The 23,882-nt window shown below is 42.3% G+C and overlaps 1 protein-coding gene across 1 annotated transcript in view; it reads right to left on the minus strand.

Moving 5' to 3' along the window:
- Positions 1–23,882, minus strand: part of cubn (cubilin (intrinsic factor-cobalamin receptor)) — a 95,409-nt gene that overhangs the window by 23,260 nt on the left and 48,267 nt on the right. Inside the window, exons 40-53 of the mRNA XM_068304593.1 lie at positions 23,465–23,662; positions 20,181–20,330; positions 19,715–19,902; positions 19,286–19,454; positions 18,638–18,812; positions 17,761–17,939; positions 15,049–15,258; positions 13,564–13,704; positions 13,040–13,224; positions 8,309–8,480; positions 5,522–5,725; positions 2,303–2,452; positions 897–1,018; positions 168–393 (exon numbers count right to left, since the gene is read on the minus strand). Of these exons, the coding sequence (XP_068160694.1) occupies positions 168–393; positions 897–1,018; positions 2,303–2,452; positions 5,522–5,725; positions 8,309–8,480; positions 13,040–13,224; positions 13,564–13,704; positions 15,049–15,258; positions 17,761–17,939; positions 18,638–18,812; positions 19,286–19,454; positions 19,715–19,902; positions 20,181–20,330; positions 23,465–23,662 (2,469 nt within the window). The remainder of the gene's footprint in view (positions 1–167; positions 394–896; positions 1,019–2,302; positions 2,453–5,521; positions 5,726–8,308; positions 8,481–13,039; positions 13,225–13,563; positions 13,705–15,048; positions 15,259–17,760; positions 17,940–18,637; positions 18,813–19,285; positions 19,455–19,714; positions 19,903–20,180; positions 20,331–23,464; positions 23,663–23,882) is intronic.

Raw genomic sequence — 23,882 nt, forward strand, 5'->3', positions numbered from 1 at the left:
CTGTTGTCCTTGTTACATCTTGTTTATCCAGTGAAGAACTTCATAGGCTTTGGTTTTGGAAAGCATTCTGTCGTAATAACAACCCACTATTATAATATAGGTGGCATAACAGTAATGTTAGAATGGATGAAGAAAAGCACATGTTCAGTTGGGTTGTATAAACTCACCGGAAGAATCAGCTGACCAGGAGGCCATAAAGCCTCCTCTGGACACACTATGATCAGCCAAGAAAACTACAGCAACTTTGTTGGATCCTGATTGGATGATTCCTGGAGAGTTAGTCCCACAGTACTGGCCAATAAGAGGGGCACCAGGGGATCCACCATTGAATATGGTGAGAGAGTCCCAACCACATTGAGAGTGGGGCTCCAGGTTGAAGTAGCTGAAAGTTAGCTGTAGTGAAACACAAGAGTGGAAAGGACAGTTTGGTAAGGCACTGTGTCACGGGATTAAAGCACTTCAGGAATCTCTTCCTGTCTACCCGAAGTAGACAACAGCACACAATGGCAGCCAACTGGAGGTCATGCCTGCAAAGTGGCCATAGATGTTAAACATGGAGGAAATTGTTTGATGTACCTAAATTATTAATATCATTAGTTTAGAATGTATCAGTTGTTCAAATGCACCTAAAAGTCAGCGTGTCTGCCACTGCTAGGAAGCCCACACATTATTAGGTTTAGGGAAAGTTCTTGGTCACATAATATGATTTCATTTTGATCCATCGCAGTATGGATTTTATCAGATTCGTTAGCTGATAAAGTTAAGAGATTTAAAAACATGACAATATAGGAAGTAAGAGTATTATGCAAAAGTTGAAGCCTAAATCATTGCGGTGAGTGCATATGGCCTCCATTAGTTGAATTTGATAGGTGCACCAAGCCCTGCTTCAGACTCACCGTAATAGTGTGGCCTACTGGAGCCTCTAGTAACCAAGCACAGTGACTGGGGCTGGGGTACATGTTAGGGTAGCTAGGACTTGAAAGCACCCCCCCTCCACCTGACTGCCAGCCTCCACACTCTGAAAAGAATAAAGGAGCCATATGAAAAAATGCAAATAATTGTTTGCTATTTCAAAATGCCAACAAGATAGCAATTATATATATATATATATAATCTCCCCACCTATGTATTTGAATAAGCTCACTTGAGAACCTCGCGCTGTTACGCTTCCGGCGTCTACGCGGAAGTTCGGACCGCTAGCCGAGTTAGCTGCATTCTTCACATTTGTCCATGTTTTTCATATATGGAGCCACTTTGGCTTCGTCAAACATAGCGGTTTATATTCTTTGATTGTGACGGACTTCGCGTTGTCGTGTGGGGAACCCCGATGTTCTATTCACCAGGACCAAACTCACGAAGCCGGTGTCTACCTGGATAGCCGAACCGTAACGCTGAAGCAGCCTTCGTCTCCGCATGAGTCCATCCCCCACACACGGAGCCTTACGGCTTTGTTCATCCCCAGTTTTTTTTTAATCCAGTATTTATTAATTATGTAATGCCTGAGCAGTGGATATGTGCAATTTCCTCTAGGATTAATAAACTATCTATCTATCTATCTATCTATCTATCTATCTATCTATCTATCTATCTATCTATCTATCTATCTATCTATCTATCTATCTATCTATCTATCTATCTATCTATCTATCTATCTATCTATCTATCTACCTACCTATCTATCTATCAGTTCCAGTGTTGTGTAGGGAGCCAATGAACTTACACTCATGTCTGTGCTTAAACGCATGTCGGGTTAAAATGACGTGTGATCAGGCGCATTGCTGTCATATTGTTATCTTGAAAAAGCTAACAATTATTTAAGTCAAAAACCATTTATCTTTACAGCTGCCAGGGGATCACTGCATCTAACGTAATTCATTTTTCCTTGTAAATTTTAATTTACATGCTTACATTCTACCCACTACAAACCAGAAAGATCATTTTTGTGAATTCATGTGAAGTATCTGCAGACTGTGCTCGTCAGGCATCACCAGATTCATTACATATCCAGTAATTTGTAGGAGACCTCCTCTTCCTCAGTTAATTAAGGTGGACTTTCCATTTTCCCAGAGGGAATGCCCAAAGGAAATGGGAATGTGAAATAAATTTTTATTGTTTTTATTCATGCTATTCCCAAATACACCTCTGAACAATTAAGAATTTAAATATGGCGTCTGTCACCTGATGCTAAACTATTTGAATTAAAGATCATGAACTTTAGACTACAAGCTATACTGTTAAGAAAGCTGTTGATTTCCTATCAAAACATTGAACAGAAAAGATAACCCATCAGTTTCTGTCTTACCAGAGAACATGTACTTGGCCTTGAAGCCCAGGTCACCTTGAGAAGAATCAGTCCGGAAATTAACCCAAAGGTCAGGGGTGAAGACAACAATGGGTAGAGGGGGAGTGGTCTGCCCACAGAATGTGGCTAACAGCTCTCCATCCGAATCACCTAAGAGATGGTGCAGAGAGATCAACAGTGAGTCAGTCTGTAAATAGCATGTACCATCATTCGTCCAGCCGTCCGTCCGTCTGTCCATCCGTTTTCTTTTTGTATCCAGCCACTTTTCCACCTTGTGGGTCAGGGGTGTTTATTCCAGCTGGTACCAGGCGAGAGGCGGGGTACACCCCGGACAAGTTGCAAGAGCATCACTGGGCTACACAGAAGGCAAACAACCACTCACCCACACACTCATGCCTACAGTCAATTTTGATTGACCACTCAATAAATTGCATGCTCTTGGAGGTTAGGGTTAGCTGGAGACAGACACAGATAGACAGACACAGAGAGAAATGCAGACAGACACATAGACAAACAGACAGGCAGAGAGAGACACAGACAGACAACCAGACAGACAGACAGAGGAGTAGACAGACATACAGAAACACAGACAGACAGACAGACACAGACAGAAACACCGACAGACACACAGATACAGAGACAGACAGACAAACACACACAGACAGACAGACAGACAGACACAGACAGACACACAGAGACAGAAAGGTGTGTGACCTGGAGCAATGCTAGAAACTGTTCATGTATTAGACTGAGGAGACACTGAAACCCTCATATTTCCATGCATCAGAGTTCCATGTATGTTAATCTGACTGTTAACCAGCTTCATTCACTTTCACTGATAGAATCCACCATCTGAACAGGGATAGTTGTTACAGACCTGCTGCCCGAATTGTTTTGAACTAGATGGGTTTACTTATAAACCCTGAATGATATGACATTATAACCACTGTGGCCTCCACTTGCTGCGTGACGTTCCATGCTGTTTTGTTTGCAGCTGTTTGATTTAGGAATTCTGGAAATGCGTAAGGTCAAGCTGTGATGACAGGTGATTTTAAATCATTGAACACACCTCGAAAGTGAAAAAACCCCAAAACAAATTACATTGAATTAAAATACTCACATAATTTAAACATTATAATATATTATCTAGTGAATAATCTTGAAGCAGTGGTAGTGGACTCTGTTTGCTCTCTGCCTGCGCTACTTGAATTAATTGACTTATACCCTAAATTGTTGGGTTTATAACAAACCAGAGGGCATTGATTACATGCGACTCTTTTATGTCACTTTATGTAATATCAGGTGACTACTTTAAGGTAGATTGATGTATATCTGCTTTAATCAGATCATGGTAGTCCTTTAAGACAGCGGTCCCCAACCTATTTTTGCGCCACGTACCGGTTTCATCTAAGACTTTATTTTCACGGACCGGTCTTCATTTGCTCGATAATCGTTAATGATGCTGGGACACTGTAGTCTAATAATAAATCATCCGCAGTGGGTTCATGTAAAATGCAGACATCAACAGACAATAATCAAACTTTTTAAAATAAATTTGATAATCAACGTTGCTGTAAATTAAATAATTGTAAGAAACAATTATATTAAAAACTCAATTGAAGTGAGTGCAATGATGAGTTTTATTTTGAAATGTAGCAACTTACAATCGGTGCATTCAGGGACACCTGATACTGATCATTTCCAATAAAAGGGTGAACAAGTCAATCAAAGGGCGATCTCAGGATTATCTGCCTTGACTTTAATCCAGAACACTGGCGCGGTTGTGGGCGCTTAATTTTGTGGTCTGATAACCTGATAACATGACTGAGACCTGACACACGCAATCGTCTGTGCGTCATCCTGCACAGACATCACTTTTCAAAATAAAACATCTTTCAGATTCTGAAATAAATAAAACAGAGGTAATTTAATTTTTTTTCTTTCTCTGTGGCACGGTACCAAATGACCAACGGACCGCTACCAGGGGTTGGGGACCACTGCTTTAAGCTGAATGTGAAGCTGCTGGACTCTTGTTAGTCCTATCATCTAAAGGGACTCTTCAGCTCTGACTGGTAGTACAGTGGTAGTACATTATAACCACTGTGGCCTCCATTTGCTTGAGATGAAGTCGCGCATCAACACTTGCGACTTCACCTCATTGCGGAATTTTGATAGGCAGTCACGTGATACCGTACGCGCATTCTATTGGCTGACGGCATCCGGAAGTGCGCTCCGTTCCGTGAGGACTTCCGTGAGACACAAAAGCGCTTTAAATACTCTATCAGAGTGTTGGAAAAGGTAATACAGATATAAGGTGGTTTAATATCAGTATGGGGAGGGTTCATAAATGTTTAAATTACCGTAAATGATAAAATAAATAGTTCGCCGCTATATCACGGAATTCGTTAATTGCATGTGATTCCTGGAACACATTAACTGCGAGCAAAGAGGGCACATTGTACAGATATTTGACACTCATTAAGGTTACACCTTAACAATTGACTCAAAAGTGAATTAATTGGTCATTAAACTCATTGAAGTTTTTCTTAGCCACAGAACAATGTCTGCATCTACTTTGGGCCTTAGGGTGATTTTTAAGTTTTATGAGTAATTAAATACAGTAATCCGTCATTACTCGCCGTTAATGTAATCCAGGAGCACCTGGGAAAAACAAAATTCACGATATAGAGATGAACTATTTATTTTATTATTTACAGTAATTTAAACATTTATGAACCCTCCCCATACTAATATTAAATTGCATCATATCTGTATTACCTTTTCCCACACTCTTATAGACTGTTTAAAACACTTTTGTATTAAAGTTAACTTGCAGGATAAATCATGAGTCTTGGAACGCACTACAAACACAGATTCTGTCAGCCAATAGTATGCGCATATGGTCTCACGTGTCTACCTACTAAAAATCTGCAATGTAGTGAAGCCATGCATCTTGAAGCGTAAATAAGCAAGGGATTACTGTAATTTTAAAATGTAATGATGAAAATTATTTTTGAACGAAAAAAGATTTTCTATCAGGGATTCTTAAACTGTTTAGATTTGAGTGACAGTAAGTCTGTCAGCTCGATCCTTATATCTGAAGCTCAGACTACCAAAAAGCTGAGCAGAAAACTGCCAACTTCAAAATCCCATTTTGATTTTTTTCTCCCCAGTATCATCAATCATCAGTGTAGGCAACACTCTCTGAATAGGACTCACCTAAACGGAACTGGAGGTAGTCTAAGTCACAAGTCTGGTGGTTCTCAACATGCAGGTCTTCTATCACCACCACAATAGAGGAGTTAATGTGCTCTGGGTTCTGGATCAACCATTCACAGTTGAGGTTATTGCTGTAGTTGGACACTAGGTATCCCGGGGAAGTGAAGTTTCCACCCACTGGGTTATTAAGCACGCCACCACACTCTATCATAAGACAACACAGAAATGTAGGTCAGAGTGAGAGAACATTTTATTACAATTTAAATTTTATTACATTATTATAATTTGAGTATTATAATCACTCAGATCAACCATTTAACTAACACTGCTCTAATAACATGGATACAATGAGTTTGACCAATAACAGAGAATTTATTGCCAGTATATTGTCATGTAATTCAACTTCTCTTTAATAAATTACAAGTATGTGGATTTGGGAGAACTGCAGATTAGTTAATGCAGACTTTTTTCATTGATTTCACTGAACACCACAATGCCATCATAATTTTTTTTTTAACTTTAAGGATGAAAGAAGAACATCCTTGTCAATCAGAACAAATAACATAATTTACTTCTAGTCCTTTAGACTTTCTAAATAGAAGCAGTTGTCTGTAATCAGAAAGGTCAGTGGTTCATCTAGTCTACGTATCGGTCAATCCTTCTCTAGGTGCCATTAGAGCCGCCCACCATTCCTCAAGGACAGTTTTCACACACAACCAATTTCACAAAATTTTATTCTGTATTCATAATTGTGGGTAACAAGACAATAATATTCAACTCCAAACAGACATACAAGCCTCCAGTCTGATTAGCCACTCAGTTGTTGCTACCGGAATTATCCAGTGTCTCATTTAGCTGTAGTTATTCTAACTGACTCGACGTCAGAAAATTAGTTTTGAAACAAAAGAATGTTCTAACAAAGCTTTAGAACTAGTGTACCTTCATTTTCACTGCTGACACCCCAGGTATACCCGATATAATAATAATAAATATAATAAATAAAAATAAACTGACCTCCATGGCTGTGGACCCCTACCTCGTGAGCTGGATTACGGACTACCTAACGGACAGACCCCAGTACGTCCGTATGGGGGACTGTTTGTCTTCTATGGTGACCAGCAGCACGGGGGCGCCACAGGGGACCGTTCTATCCCCCATTCTCTTCACCCTCTACACATCAGACTTCAAGCACAACTCGGATACATGCCACATACAGAAGTACTCCGATGACACCGCGATAGTGGCATGTATCCGGGAGGGTGATGAGGGGGGGTACAGGGCATTGGTGGCTGACTTCGTGGAGTGGTGCCAACAGAACCAGCTCCAGCTCAACGTCTCCAAGACAAAGGAGATGGTTCTGGATTTCCGGCGGGCACCTCCCTCTCCACAGCCGGTGATCATCAAAGGCAGTGAGGTGGAGGTGGTAGAAAACTATAAGTACCTGGGACTGCAGCTAGACAGCAGACTGGACTGGTCACTCAACTCCAACTGTGTGTACAAGAAGGGGCAGAGCAGGATGTACTTCCTGAGGAGGCTGGCCTCCTTCAACATCTGTCCTAAGCTCCTTTTCATGTTCTATCAGTCCGTAGTCTCCAGTGTGCTGTCATACGCCATTGTGTGTTGGGGTGGGGGGGCCAGGAAAAGAGATATGGACCGTCTGAACAGACTCATCCGCAGAGCAGGCTCAGTGGTCGGGCTGAGCCTGGACTCTGTGGAGACGCTTCTGGAGAGAAGGACCATGTCTAAAATTAAGGCCATCATGAACAACACCAGGCACCCCCTACACACCACCTTCTCCCAGCAGAGAAGCACCTTCAGCGGCAGACTGCTGTCACACAGCGCCTCCACAGAGAGGCTGAGGTCCTCCTTCGTGCCCCGTGCCATCAGGGGGTACAATGACTCTCTCAGGAGGAGCGGGGGGGAGGTGGCGAGGTCAGCACGGGGTTGAATATGGATTTAATTTAATTTAATTTTAATTTAATTTTATACTGTTGTATATATATATATATATATATATATATATATATATATATATATATATATATATATATAATTTATTTATTTATTTTTTATACTGTTTTATATTTTAATTCAATTTTATACTGTTTAGATTTTATTTTATACTGTTTATATTTTAATACTGTAATATTTTTAAATTTTATACTGTTTATATTTTAGTTATAGTTTAGTATATAAGTCCTGTTAGTGCTGCATGTGTCTGTCTGTTAGTGTAATGTATGTCTTGTGGTATGTCCTGTGATGTCAATGTTTCCTTTTCTCCTGGTGTTTATCCAGTATTATTTGTTATTTAATGCCTGAGCAGTGGATATATGCAATTTCCTCCGGGATTAATAAAGTATCTATCTATCTATCTATCTATCTATCTATCTATCTATCTATCTATCTATCTATCTATCTATCTATCTATCTATCTATCTATCTATCTATCTATCTATCTATCTATCTATCTATCTATAATCTCAATTTACACTTTGTCATTTCACTACTCTGTGTGGCACCATTCCCTGTGGAATCTGAAAATCCCTCACTTTCACAAGTTTCAGAGAGTCCAACATGACCTCAGCAGAATGTCTCAGATGCACCAAAGAATACTAGATGATCCTCTGTTCTAACATCCATCATTTATTCCAACCATAAAAGTCACAAAATCTTCGTATCTGTGAGTGAGTTTAACGCAACAAAGAGATTGGGTTGGATATTCAGCGCTATCTGTTTTGTGTTATCTTAGATATAATGATGTTGTAGTCGAGTTTCAAAGTGTCTTACCTGCAGGCTCTTCAGAGGAGTAAGAAGCTAAAAAGCCACCACTGGACATTGAAGCATCACTGCGGAATACAACAGCCATGGTGTTACCGGAGGAGCGTACCTGGGTACCAGCTGGCACGGTACCACAGAATCGTTGTAAGCGAGGGGCGTCTGCTGCCAACCCATTCAGGACCTAGAAAAACAGGTTCTGTCATGTTCACCTGGAGGTTTTGATTTGGTTTCAGGTCCAGCATTACCTCTTTTACATTTTATATGCTTTTTTGTAAACATCAATAAAATTAAAAATAAATAAATCTGGATGGCAGTGGGTGGCACAGTGGCACAGTGGGGAGCACTGTTGCCTGAGAGCAAGAAGGTCTTGGGTTTGACTCCATGTGGGACTTTTCTGTGAGGCTTTTGAATGTTCTCCCCATGTCTGTGGGATCACATGATTTTCTAAAAACATGTAATTGAGGTGGATTGGTAACTCCAAACTGAGCATAGGTGTGAATATGTGTGTGAATATGTGTGTGAATGGTTATCTGTCTTTCATATTACCCCGCGATGAGCTGGCATTTAATCAAGGTGTCCCTGGTTCTTGCCCATAGGCTAAAGCAGAACCCTTAAACCAAAACTTCAGATAAACAGCTGAAGACAAGATGATTGTCTCCGAGAACATGAATGAGTTGGATGACAACTTCACAGTTTTACGAGGCTTATGTCTATTGGCAGCAATTTTGATGTCCAGATTGTTTGTAGGAGTGATGTAGTGAAAGATGACATAAAGGTAGTTTGTGTGAAAGAAGAGGATGTAGAAGACAGGGTTGAATGGAAGAAACTGATTGGCTGTGGTGACCCCTGAAGGACAACATCGACCGCAAAAAGCAGTAATGAAATCCTTTGGTCCCCAAACTGGACTCCCTCTGGGTCCTGGCTGCCCCTACAAATTGTAGGGGCAGCATAAAGATTATGATCAGAACCGGTGATAGCCCTGCCTGAAGTCCAACATGCACCTGGAACAGGTCTTACATACTGCCGGCAATGCAAACCAAGCTCTGGCTTCAGTCATACAGGGACCGGACAAGCTGAAACCCATAGTCCCGAAGCACTTCCCACAAGATACCACGAGAGACACGGTTGAATGCCTTCTCCAGAGCCACAAAACACATGTGGACTGGTTGGGCAAACTCCCATGAACCCTCAAGCACTCAATGGAGAATGTAGAGCTGGTCCAGTGTTCGGCGACCGGGATCAAAACCGCATTGTTCCTCCTGAATCTGTGGTTCGACTATAGGTTTAATCCTCCTCTTCAATACCCTGGAATAGACTTTCCTCGGGAGGCTGAGGAGTGTGATCCCCCTATAGTTGGAACACACCTTCCGGTCCCCCCTTTTGAAAAGAGGGACCACCGCCCCAGTATGCCAATCCAAAGGTACTGTCCCCGACTGCCATGCGACAGAGACGTGTCAACCATGGCAGTCACATCCAGAGACTTGAGTTACTCAGGGCGAATCTCATCAACCCCTGGTGCTTTGCCATCAAGGAGTTAGGCAACCACCTCGGTGACTTCAGCTTGGGTGATGAATGAGTCTACCTCTGAGACCTCAGTCTCTGCTTCCTTTGTGTAAGACATGGTAGCCGGATTGAGGAGATCCTCAAAGTATCCTTTCCCCAGCCCGACAATATCCTCAGTCGAGGTCAGCAGCTCTCCACCTGAATTGCCAGAATTTCTTCGAGGCTCATCGATAGTCCTCCTCCATGGCCTCCCCAAACTCCTCCCAGAACTGCCTCATGACTACTCAAGCTGCAGTACGCCTGGTCTGCCTGTATCTGTCAGCTGCCTCCGGAGTCCCACAATTCAGCAACATTTGGTAGGACTCCTTCTTCAGCTTGACAGCATTCCTTACTTCTGGTGTCTACCACTGGGTTCGGGGGTTACTGCCGGGACAGGCACCAGACACGTTGCAACCACAGCTCCGAGCAGCCGCTTCGACAATGGAGGTGGAGAAAATGGTCCACTCTGAATCAATGTCCCCGGCCTCCTGTGGGATCTCTTAGGGAGGTAGGCGTTGAACACCTCACTCACAGAGGGTTCTGCCAGACGTTCCCAACAGTATCTCAAAACACGTTTGGGCCTGCAGAGTCTGTCCGGCCCTACTCTGCCAGCAGATCCAGCTCACCACCAGGTGGTGATCGGTTGACAGCTTTGCTCCTCTCTTTACCCGAGTGTCCAACACAAGCGGTTGGAGGTCTGATGATATGACAATGAAGTTGATCATCGACTTTTGACCTAGGGTTTCATGGTGCCATGTGCAATTATGGACATCCCTGTGGTTGAACAAGGTCTTCGTTACGGACAAACTCTGACTAGCGCAGAAGTCCAATAACAGAACAACACTCGTGTTCAGATCAGAGAGGCCGTTTATCCCAAACACCCCTTTCCAGGTCTCACTGTCATTGCCCACGTGAGCATTGAAGTCCCCAAGGAGAACAATGAAGTCACCAGTCGGAGCACTATTTAGTATCCCTCCTAGGGACTCCAAGAAGGCTGGGTATTCCGCACTGCTGTTTGGCCCATAGGCCGAAACAACAGTGAGACACCTGTTCCCAACCCGAGGGCGTTCACCGGGGTGAACTCAAACATATAATGGCTGAGCTGTGGGGCTGTAAGCAAGCCCACACCAGCCCGTCGCCTCTCACCTTCGGCAACAACAGAAAAGTGGAAAGTCCAGCCCCTCTCAAGGGTTTGGTTTCCAAAGCCAAAGCTGTGGCTTTGAAAGATACAAAAAATCCTGGACGTGAGCCTGAATATATGTAGTTGGTACCTCTCAACCTCCCTCACAAGCTCTGGCTCCTTTCCCCCCAGCGAGGTGACATTCTATGTCCCTAGAGCTAGACTCTTTGTCTGGGGATTGGGTCATCGAGCCCCAAGCTGACGACTGCCACCCAATTCACACTGCAACTGTTTGTGGTGAGTCCACTGAGATTGGGTCCTTTTGGGCAGAGGGGCTGGCCACCAGGCGCTCACTTGCAAGCCCCAACCCTGGCTCCAGGGTGGGGCCCCGGTTGCGCCATACTGGGCGACGTCACAGTCCTTGATATTTTACTCATCTTAGAGGTACTGCTCTTGGACTGGCCCATCACCCAGGAACTGTTTATCAAGGGAGACCCAAGCAAGAGCATAAAGCCCCTCACAACATAGCTTCTTGGATCATTCGGGCACTCAAATTCCTCCACCACGATAAGTTGGCAGCTCTCGGGGGAGTGGTCGGCTCCTATAAATACTTTCCTTATTTATAGGAGTTGGCTCCTGACTCCTATGAAAATGTTCCTGATCGGAAGTACCACTCAGGCATGTCACGCCTTTCGGAGACAGGTTATGATGGTCACTAATCGGATCAATGAAGAGCTGAACATCATGCTCACGTTTAAAATAGATTACTACGATTACAAGGTTTATGTCACCAGTGAGAGCAGTGTTGTTGTTTTTTTTTGTTTTTTTTGTGGTCCTGATTTCGCAATCACAGCCTTGTGAGGTTCCAACTCTATCCCCCCCTGGATCAATCCAGAGGTCACAGGTGACAGCACAAAGGTTAAACAGGACATGGGTGAGGCAACAAAGGTTAAACATTCGCCATTCACCAACCCGGAGCCACAGAATAACACACAGAAAACAGCAAAAAGGATGGACAGAGTGATTTGGTGAAGGCTGAGGGAGCCAGAGAAACTGCCGCCAGGATGGTAGAGTCTCAGCTGGAGAAGGAGGAAGAGGTTGATATTCTGATAGACGAGGAATAATTAAAGTTAGCTCCAAAAAGAACAAAACACAGACACAAGAAAGAATAATGCCGAGAAAATTGCTTAGGAAACCTACTGATACAAGTAGCTCTGAAAACAAAAGTGATGACAGTCTGAAGAAAGCCATAACAGAAAAATCTGATTTGCAAAAGATACAAAAAATCCTGCAAGACACAAAAGGTTTGAGGACCGTAGCATAAAATTTCTTTCCAGTCCTCAACATGTTTCTGGTTAGCGTCAGCTTTTATTCAAAGAATCCAGCAGGAACTGACCAGTCAGTTTTTTACGGTCCAAGAGGTTTTTAGATTGAAGAAATTAGTGACAAAGTAAAAAGAATGATTGTGGAAAACGATTAGTTGCTTTTTGAATTTTGTCTGCTTTTTTTTAAACCTCTATTTTAAGTACTTTGTGAATGAGGAGGTTTATGGATGTAGTGAAAAAAGGACATGAAGGTAGTTGGTGTGAGAGAAGAGGATGCAGAAGATGGGGTAGATGGAGGCAACTGATTCGCTGTGGCGACTCCTGAAGGGAGAAGCCCAAAGGAAGAGAAGAAGAAAAATGAGTGAATGGAACAGGGGACATGGAGACAAGAGCCTCTGTTTTTATTTTGATGAATGTTAAAAGGTCAGATGTTTTCTTTGTTCACGAAACACGTTGTACTGATGAAAATCTTACCATTGCTTATTTATGAGATGTGAATTCCTTTTTGCGTCAATCTCGTTTGGATTTTGTGTCAATGGAGGGTCCACAAGGTGCTAAACATCTAATCATCATCTCTTATGGGTAACTTAGCTGGATTCAAAATATGTTCATCCGATGAAAATTGTGTTATGAATGTCCATCAGACGTTCATAACACTTAACATTTCATCATCTATAAACTACTAAGTTCAATAATTGCCATCAAACTTAAACAGTGAAAATTGTTGGCTTATTAACCACAAAAGGGACTCACTTCAACATAGTCAAATACACATGAAGGACCAGAGTCTTCCAGCCGCAGATCATTGATTGTCAGTTTGACCCGGCGGCCTGGTGACACCACCAGCTCCCAGCGACAAACACGAGCATGCGGGTACAAGTTGGGGTAATTTGGTGATGATATAGTTCCCGAGGGAGCATTTAGCTCTCCTCCACAGGCTACAGAAAGAGAGCAAAAATATGAAATCAAAAATTGCAGTAAAAAACTATTGTTAAATCAACATACCAAGATTTTATTAACAGATAATATGGGGCTTATAATAGTTTTCTAAATAGTTATCTCATCAAGCAGTTATAATCATAATAATGATGACTTTTAATTTGATGGTCTTGGGGATCGAGAGTGTCACCCACTCTGTGGAGGAGGTGGAGCATGTATTATTACTACTACTACTACTGCATTTGTAAATGTGTGTGCAAGATGTAAATTGAGTGTAGCCTGTGTTCCCTAAATATTCCTTTTGTTATTTTGTAATAATATTTCAAAAATGATTTTACCTTCAACACTTGCTTCAAATGACAAACTAAAGCCAGCTGCATTTCCACTGCTGTCACTGACAAACTTGATGTAGGCAAAACTGTCAGACGTGTCTACGGAAGCAGGGAGTGTACTGCCACAGTGTTTGCCCAGCAGGCGGCCTACACACACAAAACAAGAGACATCTCAGTGTTATGTAACGGCTTATGTAGTGACTTTTTCTTTTCCCTTCCAAACAGGTGTTTTCTTTTCATAGATTCAGATTTCACGTCCATCCATCCATCTTCTCCTGCTTATCTGGTGGCGGGGGCAGCAGCTTCAACAGGGAGCCACAAACTTCCCTTTCTCTAGCCACATCCACCAGCTCTGACTGGGGGATGCCAAGGTGTTCCAAAGGCCATTGTTGGGATATAATCCCTCCACCTGGTCCTGGGTTTGCCTCGACGTCTCCTCCCAGCTGGATATGCCAGGAACACCAGCTGGATGTGCCAGAATACCTCCCCAGGGAGGCTCCCTGGAGGCATTTGCACCAGATGCCCAAACCACCTCACCTAACTCCTTTCCACGCAAAGGAGCAGCGGCTCTACTCTGAGCCCTACATGAATAGCAGTGTTTTGTCACCCTATCTCTAAGGGAGATTCCAGCTATCCGCCTGAGAATGATCATTTCAGTCCTCAGCCCACCAAACTGTAAACCCTTCTCCCCATGACTACGCCTTGATATCCTGTCGATGAAAATCACAAACAGAATTGATGACAAAGCGCAGTCCTGGCGATGGCCAACAGTCACTTGGAAGAAGTCCGACTTACTGCCGAGAACCCGAACACAACTTTCACTTTGGGCGTACAGGGATTGGATGGCCCTTAGGAGTGGCCCCCACTCCTCAACTGAGGTTCAACAATCGGCCGGACCCTCCTTTCCATCACCTTGGAGTAAACTTTTGTAGGGAGGCTGAGGAGTGTGATGCCCCTGTAGTTGTCACACACTCTCTGGTCTCTCTTTTTAAAAAGAACCACCACCCCACTCTGCCAGTCTTTCGTACTGTGCCAGACTTACATGCAATATTAATGATTTTACGTGTCATCTTAAAATGACTCAGCAAATCTCAGACCAAGTTAACAGTTTGGTCTGATGTCAGACTTCATTTGATCTTTTCATCTTTCCTTTTGTCACATCATCTGCAGTGTTTCATTCTCCTTTTATTCCCATCTCTCTCTATCACTTGCCACCCCCCCCCCCCCCCCCGGAGACTATTCACCCCAGAGCAGGGCTTTATATCTGATGTTTTCCCACTGTTTATATAATATGACAAATCACTCTTTAGATATATGCATCTTGTTATTTGTCAGCTTCATTAGACTTTTGCTGACACCAACACTCCAACTTCTGCTGATTGATTTTCATAAAAAACTGAAAGCCTAATTATTATACAATTAATCCTATTGTCTGGTGGTGGCTCTTGAGACACCAAAGAAGCTGCTGAACCATCCATCTTGAATTCTTACCTGAGGCATTGTACTCTCTGATCTCAACATAGTCAGCAGTACAGCCTGGAGTGTCCTGCAGGCTGAAATCTCCATAGGTGAGAGTGAGATAGTGGCCTGTGGGTCCCTCCAGGTACCACTCACAGCTGGAGCTGTCTGGATAGTTTGTTCCTGGGAAGCCAGGGCTATGGACTACACCGCTCTGACCTACGAAGGTACCTCCACATGATGCTGTGAGAAAGATGACAAGAAAAATCACAAGCAGACCTTTTTTTGTTCTATGCTGTGTGTTTTAATCTACAATCCTAAAAAAAATATTTGAGTTGTTTCAGTGCTCTATGATATTTGATATATGACATGATACTCTCTGATGATTGTAACAAGTCCAGAGTTTTCAGAAAATAATTTATAACAAGGTAACACGTAAACTCAAACCACCCAGGTGAATTTGTAAGGTATTTTTGTTGACTTGATGTGGCCACAGATGGTGGAACAACAGCTTACATTAAAGCAACATATTTACAAGTATTGGCCCCTCGATGAGCAATGTAGCCACAGGAAGGCACAAGCCAGTGTCTAATTGTGCTGGTCCCAAGCCCAAATAAACACAGAGGGTTGTGTCAGGAAGGGCATCCGATGTAAATCTTTTGCCAAATCAAACATGTGAATCAAACCTATGACTTTCATGCCGGATTGGTCTAGGCCCAGGTTAACAACGATCACCATCGGAAATTGGACTACTGTTGGTCGAAGAAGGAAAAGAAGAAAGTGTGTTCGTAGGAAGGGTGACAAAAGGAACGCCAAGAGTATAGGACTGAAAGCAGGGACCTTGAATGTTGGAACTATGACAGGAAAAGGTAGAGAGTTGGTTGACACGATGCAGAGGATGAAGGTAGATGTACTGTGTGTCCAGGAGACCATTTGGAAAGGTAGCAAGGCTAAAAGTTTAGGAGCGGGTTCAAGTTGTTCTATCATGGTGTAGATAGAAAGAGAAATGGAGTAGGAGTTATCTTGAAGGAGGAGTTTGTTAAGAATGTCTGGGAGGTAAAAAGAGTGTCAGATAGAGTGATGACTCTGAAGCTAGAAATAGAAGGTGTGATGTTCAATGTTGTTAGTGGGTATGCTCCACAGGTAGGATGTGAGCTGGAGGAGAAGGAGAAATTCTGGTTGGACTTTGATGAAGTGATGCAGAGCAAACCTAGAAGTGAGGGAGTTGTCATTGGTGCAGACTTCAATGGACACGTTGGTGCAGGAAACAGGTGATGAGGACGTGATAGGCAGATTTGGTATCCAGGAGAGGAATGCAGAAGGACAGATATTTGTTGACTTTGCAAAAAGTTTGGAAATGGCTATAGTGAATACTTTACTCCAGAAAATGCAGGAACATGGGGTGACCTATAACATTGAAGGGAGGAGCACACAGGTACTAGGACACCGTCTACACAAGATGTAGACGATGTCCTCCTACCTGTGTGCTCCTACCTCCAGTCACTGATCTCCTTCAGAGATCAGTGACTGCAAAGTAGTGGTAGGCGAGAGTGTAGCCAAACAGAATAGGATGGTAGGGTGTAGGATGATTCTGGTGGTGAGGAAAATGAAGAGGGCAAAGGCAGAACAGAAGACAAAATGGTGGAAGCTGAAAAAGGAGTGTTACATGACTTTTAGGAAGGAGTTAAGACAGTCTCTGGGTGGTCAGGAGGTGTTTCCAGATGACTGGGCAAATACAGCTAATATGATCAGGGAGACAGGTAGGGAAGTACTTGGTGTTTCATCTGGAAGGATGATTGTATTAAAAACTTTCCACCACAATGAAGAGTCGAAAGGCACTCGGTCCTGATGATATACTTTACATGTGGAGGTATAGAAGTGTCTAGGAGAGGTGGCAGTAGAGTTTTTGACTGGATTGTTCAACAATATCTTAGATAGTGAGAAAAGGCCTGAGGAATGGAAGAGAAGTGTGCTGGTGCCCATTTTTAAGAACAAAGGAGATGTGCAGAATTGTGGCAACTACAGTGGAATAAAGTTGATGAGCCATACAATGAAGTTATGGGAAAGAGTAGTTGAAGCTAGACTAAGGGCAGAAGTGAGCATTTGTGAGCAGCAGTATGGTTTCTTGCCAATGTATGAGGACTGTAAGACAGTGGTGAGGTGTGCTGTAGGTGTGACAGAGGAGTTCAAGGTGGAGGTGGGACTGCATCAGGGATCAGCTCTGATCCCCTTCTTGTTCGCTATGGTGGTGGACAGGCTGACAGACGAGGTTAGACAGGAATCTCCATGGAGTATGATGTTTGCAGATGATATTGTGATCTTTAGTGAGAGCAGGGAACAGGTGGAGGAGAAGCTAGAGAGGTGGAGGTTTGTCCTGGAAAGGAGAGGAATGAAGGTTAGCCGCAGTAAGACAGAGTACATGTGTGTGAATGAGAGGGACTAGTTGTTTGGCCTAGAAACAGGAAAGGAAAGGAAAAGAAGAAGAAGAAGAAGGCCCCTAGATGAGCGGCAATTTCATATGGGTTGTATCCCACCTCCATAGCCAGTTGCAATCATTTCATCCACATAAAAATGGATTTATGGATCGATTTCCGAATATCAAAAGGGAAGAAACTGACGGAAGGAGTTCTTTAAGTATAATATATTGATTGATATATCCTAGTCAACTATGATATCATTTGAATCTATAACCAATACTTGGCTTCAGAGAGATATCCATTTTAAGAGTGGAATTACTGTGCCTACCTATGGAGTACTTTGCCTTGAAGCCTTTGTGCGTGACGCTGGTGTCAGTGCGAAATCTCAGCAGCATGGAAGAACCAGTGGAACGTTGGGTGGGGGGTCGGTTGTTGCCACATAGTCTTGAAATTAAGTCAGCATTGGAGGTTGAACCATCACGCAGCTCCAAGTAGTCGTACGCACAACTACAAAATATATAAACACTTTTGAAGATTCCCCAAAGCATCACGTGACGATAAGTGAAAGTGCTAGTCATCACCAGATTTCTCTTGTGAAGGTTAAGCTTTCTTTTTAGATCTCCAAACTACAGATTGTCCAACAGTGGTTAGCTATTACATTGGGATACACAAATAAAAATGCTAATGAATGAAACAGATAAAGTATTTCAGCCACCCTAATGTCCTACCAATGGTTGAAGTCCATGTTCATCATATGTACTGTACATTTGCAGTTTAAAGGATGTTTGTTAAATACTGAACTCTGGCATCTGTGCATCATGTGTTCAACTTAAAGGGCTGTGATGACTAATTAACTATGAGTATTGTTTTATTATCACTTTATTGTGAACCTCTAAGGAAGTGATGAAATGTGAATGATTAATGAATCATTACAACTCTTGAGATGAACACATGATATTCTGGTGTCATATTGTTACTTCCCTAAACCAGCCATGAGATACACTATTAATACACATTACTGGGAGTGAATGAATTCAAAAAGTGTTTCAGCTTCCCTGAAAATCCCCAAAACCTCCAATTTTACTACATCTACAAATATAATATGCATAATATGCTCATTCTTGAAAACTAGTCTAGAATTATGTGTTCAGCAGTAAAGGGCCAAAACAAATGCAAAAATGTATCAAAGAGGAAGAAAGTCGTACCTGTTAACTGGTTCAATGTAAAATTCATCTTCAAAATCAATTTGGACAGCTTCTCCATTAGGCACAGTGATGACCCAGATACAGTCAATATTCTGTGGGTAATTCTGAGGATAGTTAGGTGAAGTGATATACCCTGGAGGATCACTGTCAATCATCTCGATAAAGCCTCCACATGCTGCAGAGACAGAAGAAAGAATCCATTATAACACAGCAATGTGCAACATTGATCAGCCTCATGGTTAAGGCCTACAGACATGCAAGTTTAAAGGAAGACGGAGTAGAGGGTAGCAGCAACCTGGCGACACCCTGGGAGCACTTTCTTTTTGGTTAAGTGCCTTGCTCAAGGGCACCTTGCTAATTCACAGGAGGTGAGCTGGACCCTCTCCAACTAACAGTACACACTCCACACTGTGTTTGAAAATGATTTTGAACCGATTCCCAAGCCAAGTCCCTGTGGACTAAGTTAATGCTGCCCCAAACATTACTACTGTGGCACACATTTGTCACACCAAATCTATGCTTTAATCAAAGCTAAAGTCAGTCCAATGAAAGATTAGAATGTGTATTTTTGTGGCTGGGTATTGCATTTCTATATTTCATACACATACAGTACATAAAAGCCCAACTTTAAAAAAAAGGTGTTTTTACCAAGACTGTGGGCTTCAAATGTAAGCTTAAATCCGCTGGCCTCATTTGTTGTGTCAGACACAAAGTGAACAAAGAGGTGATTGTCAGTAGTCTGGAGGACAGATGGCGGACTTGAACCACAGACACGTTCCCTTAGTGGTGGAGATGAACTATCAGGTCCATTTCTGAGCTGTGGAGACAGCATAAAAAGAATGTCTACAAAAGGGAAGTGAAGGGTACTCAATCAGTAAAGACTTCAAAGATAAAAGTTGAATTGCCAAAATAGTTTCATTTTCACTTTCTGACAGTCTTTAAACATACCTTTAGACTATAACGAGAATGATAACAGACACACCATAAGTAAGCTGATGGTAAGTTTTAGATCTTTGGTTGTGGTTTCAGATCAAAAATTAATATAGTCCACATTACTACTACTCATTTGTTGTTTACCTCCAGATAGTCTCCTGAGCATGGAGTTCCATAGCCTTGAATCTGAAAGGGGCTCTGAAAGTTCACAGAAATTCTGAAGCCAGGTGTTACCATTACATGCCAGCTACAGTCCAGACTAGGTGGGTAGTTCTGGGGATATTGAGGACTTCTGACCACACCTCTATCTACATGCAAAAGGCCACCACAGCCTGAAATCAAACAGGTATTTTGATTATTCTTATGATTGTTACAGTGGTGTCAACTGTCGAGTTTGTCAGATTTTATAAGGAAAAAAAAAAGTCAGACATGTCACTCTTACCACCTTTCCTGGAATCATCAATATCAGTAAATTTCATGATGTAACAAACTGAGTATATTTCAAAGTAAATAAAGAAAGTAATAAATAAACTTGTTTCACAGTACTTCACAAATATTTTGTAAATCCAAGTTGCATAAAGTGTTTAAGAATTTATTCCTGGTGTATGACCTTTGGAGTACGATGCATTAAAGCCTCGTCCGTTAACACTGCTGTCTGAAGAAAAGTGAATGAACATGGCATCTCCTGTTGAATGGAAAGAGGTTCCTGGGGGTTCACGCCCACATACAGTAGCCAACACGGGGGACAGGCTGGTTGCACCTGAGAATGCATGAACACAGAACACAATCATAAAGTATCACAGACAAAAATTGAGCCATTCAGAGGAGTAAGGTGAGTCACCAAACAATGCTGTGAAAAAGTAGTTTTCTCCCTTGTCCTGACTTCTGTCAGCATGCAAGTTTTCTTTGAATTCTATTCTGTTTGAGACCTTTCTTGCAACAATATCTCCTCGTATTTTGGAGTCTTTTACACCTCCTTGCACTCAATCAAGCTCATTTCCTTCACTTGTGTTTTCTCGGTCACCTTCAACCCATCTCCCAATCTGTCCCCACCCTATCTATACTCTGCTCAGCCCTCAGTTGAGCATTTCATCAGCCATGTGAAACTTGTGAAACTGTCAACTAGATGTCTCTGCTAACTTCTTGAGGTCATGATGTACCTACTGAAACTGGGGGAAAGATTAGTGGAGAGCAGAGGGGCCGAAGTTAAAACAACTGATTCGCACCTCCCATAGTCACGCCTCTAGGCGGTATAAAAAGAGAGGTGATCCATTTCCTAGTTTGTACTTGAAGTTTTCCTGTACCCAGAATATTCTGCAACAACAATACCTTAAATGGACCATTCATCATCTCCAAAGCTCTCCTCATGATTTGATAAGTATTTGTTGAAATTATCTGTTTGTTGAACCTGTCTGTCTGTCAATATCATCAATGATATTACTGGAGTTATACTCAACCTTCTGACGGTATTTTACATGATTTGAATTGGCAAACAAGTACCTTGTATTTTACACACTGTCTCCTGTCCTTAAGAGAAACGAAACCCCCACCACAATACCTCCAACTTTGTCTCCTGTCTTTTCCTCAGTGACACTGTCTCTAGACCAAACAACATCTCTGGTCTCACTACACTTTTGTACACCTTTCTTTTTGTTTTAGCTGAAAGTCTTCTATCACATATCACACCTGACACTTTTCCCCACCCGTTCCATCCTGCCTGGACACGCTTCTTCACCTCTTTTCCATACTCTCCATTGCTCTGGACTGTTGACCCTAAGTAACTGAAATCCTCCACCTTCTTGATCTCTTCTCCCTGTAACCTCACTCTTCCAGTTGGGTCCCTCTCATTCACACACATGTACTCTGTCTTACTGCGGCTAACCTTCATTCCTCTCCTTTCCAGGAAAAACCTCCACCTCTCTAGCTTCTCTTCCACCTGTTCCCAGCCCTCACTACAGATCACAATGTCATCTGCAAACATCATAGTCCATGGAGATTCCTATCTAACCTCGTCTGTCAGCCTGTCCATCACCATAGCGAACAAGAAGGGGCTCAGAGCTGATCCCTGATGCAGTCCCACCTCCACTTGAACTCCTCTGTCACACCTACAGCACACCTCACCACTGTCTTACAGTCCTCATACATTGTCAAGAAACCATACATACAATACAAAACATACAATTAAATACCTATAGCACCTGTGTGAAATAGTAATTGGCCCCTAAATCAATTCACTGGTTGTACCACCCATTGAAGAAACAAGTTCAATCAAAGACTTCCCATCACTGGCAATGATTCACGTGGCTGTGGACAAGATTTACCCACTGTCTTTTGCAGAATTGTTTTTCTTCAGTCACATTGGTGGGTCTTCATTTCATTAATGCTCCTTTTCTTTGAGTTGTTAAGAGGTAGACCTGCTGGAGTGCTTCCAATCATTGTTCTGCTGCATGACGTAAGTACATTTGAACTGAAATGATCCTTATGGATTTTCTGGTATATTCATGGTGACATCAGTTATGGCAATTATGACTAGTAGCAAAGCAGCCCCAGAACATCACAGGGCTACCAACATGTGTACATTTCATAATGATGTTATTATTATTGAATGTTGAGTTAATTTTTACCAGATGATGTGAAATGCACACCATAAAAAAGTTTGCAGAGTCTTGGATATGATCAAGATGTTTTTTAGGCAAATGTAACACAAGTGTTCTTTTTTGGCAGCAGTGGTTTGCACCTTGGATCTCTACCGTAGATTCATTTTTTGACAGATGTCTTTCTTATTGAGTCATGAAGTGAGGCAGTTTTTTAAATCTGGTTCTTTTGTGATCCCTTAGATCACAGCACTGTAGCTATATTAGTGCTCTCCTTCCTCAACATCACGTTCATTTCCTCCATATCACTTCAGCATCATTCTCCATCACCTTGTCATCATCTTCTATGTCTGGATTGCATCACCTCTATATAAGCCCTATATCTTGTTTCAATAACCTCTGTATGATGTATGCATAATTTCCTAAAGACCTCTGCATAACCTGTACATCAATAAAGCATCACCTTCACAAAAAGTCAGGATTACAGCTCCCTTACTTCTGTACTCCTACATCACTCCTAGTTTAGCTCTATACGATCTTAGCATTACCTCTACATCAACTCTGTATTGTGTCAGCATCTCCCTCATATAACCTCTAGGTCAACTCAGCATCACGTCCACATACATAACCTCAGCCTCAACTCCACTGAACTTCAACTTCATATTTATATCAATTCTAAAGTACCACAGCATCACCTCCACATTACCTTTGTATCATGTCAGCATTACCTCTTCATCAACTCTATATCACCTTCATATGTTCTTCTTCTTCTTATCGTTATTATTACTATTATTATTTCAACATAACCTCAGTATTAGAGCCGCATAGCCCCAGATCACCACTACATAAATCCAGCGTCATCCTTACATAATCTACGAATTTCATCAGCATCACTGTAACATAACCTTTACATCACCCTGATATTGTCTATAAATCTTATCTCCATCACCTCAACATCACTTGCATATCAATTCTATCACTTTTACTTCACATCAACATAGTAGTAGTAGTACTTTATTGAGCTCTTAAGGAGGTTCCGTCAGGGAAATTGATACATCTGTCTGTCCGTCTGTCCGTCCACCTATCCATCCATCCATCCATCCATCCATCCATCCATCCATCCATCCATCCATCCATCCATCCATCCATCCATCCATCCATCCATCCATCCATCCATCCATCCATCTATCTGTTGTCACGTTTTATAAAGTACAGTAGTTTAATAAATGTTTTTCATACAAAACATATTTTTAGAGTGACTATTGTTTTGTTTTTTTCTCCATGAGCTTTCATGTCTCACCATCTCTTATAACCAAGCTGTCAAAGTAACACATAGGGTGGCCCTCTATGTCTACTGACAGGAGGTTCAACTCTACAATAGAGTCAGGCGAACGGATCAACCAGGTACACTCCTGGTTATGGGGGTAGTTTTCAGGCCAGCCAGGAGAATAAATGAAGTTGGGAGTCTCTCCTGTCATCACCAGTCCACCACATGCTCCTGTCACCCACAGAAACAGAAATTTTCAATCAATCAATCAATCAATCAATCAATCAATCAGTTGTAATAGGCTCCATCATACAGAACAGAATGAAGCTGTTTCTGAGCCTGTTCGCCTGTATGTGGGGGTACTGCCATTGAGAAGGCAGCAGGCAGAACAGCTTGTGGCTGAGGGGGTGTGGGGTTTTAGTAATCTCAATGGCCTTCTTCCTACACTACT

The sequence above is a fragment of the Antennarius striatus genome, chromosome 20 (genome assembly GCF_040054535.1).
Source record: "Antennarius striatus isolate MH-2024 chromosome 20, ASM4005453v1, whole genome shotgun sequence".
NCBI classification, from domain to species: Eukaryota; Metazoa; Chordata; class Actinopteri; order Lophiiformes; family Antennariidae; genus Antennarius; species Antennarius striatus.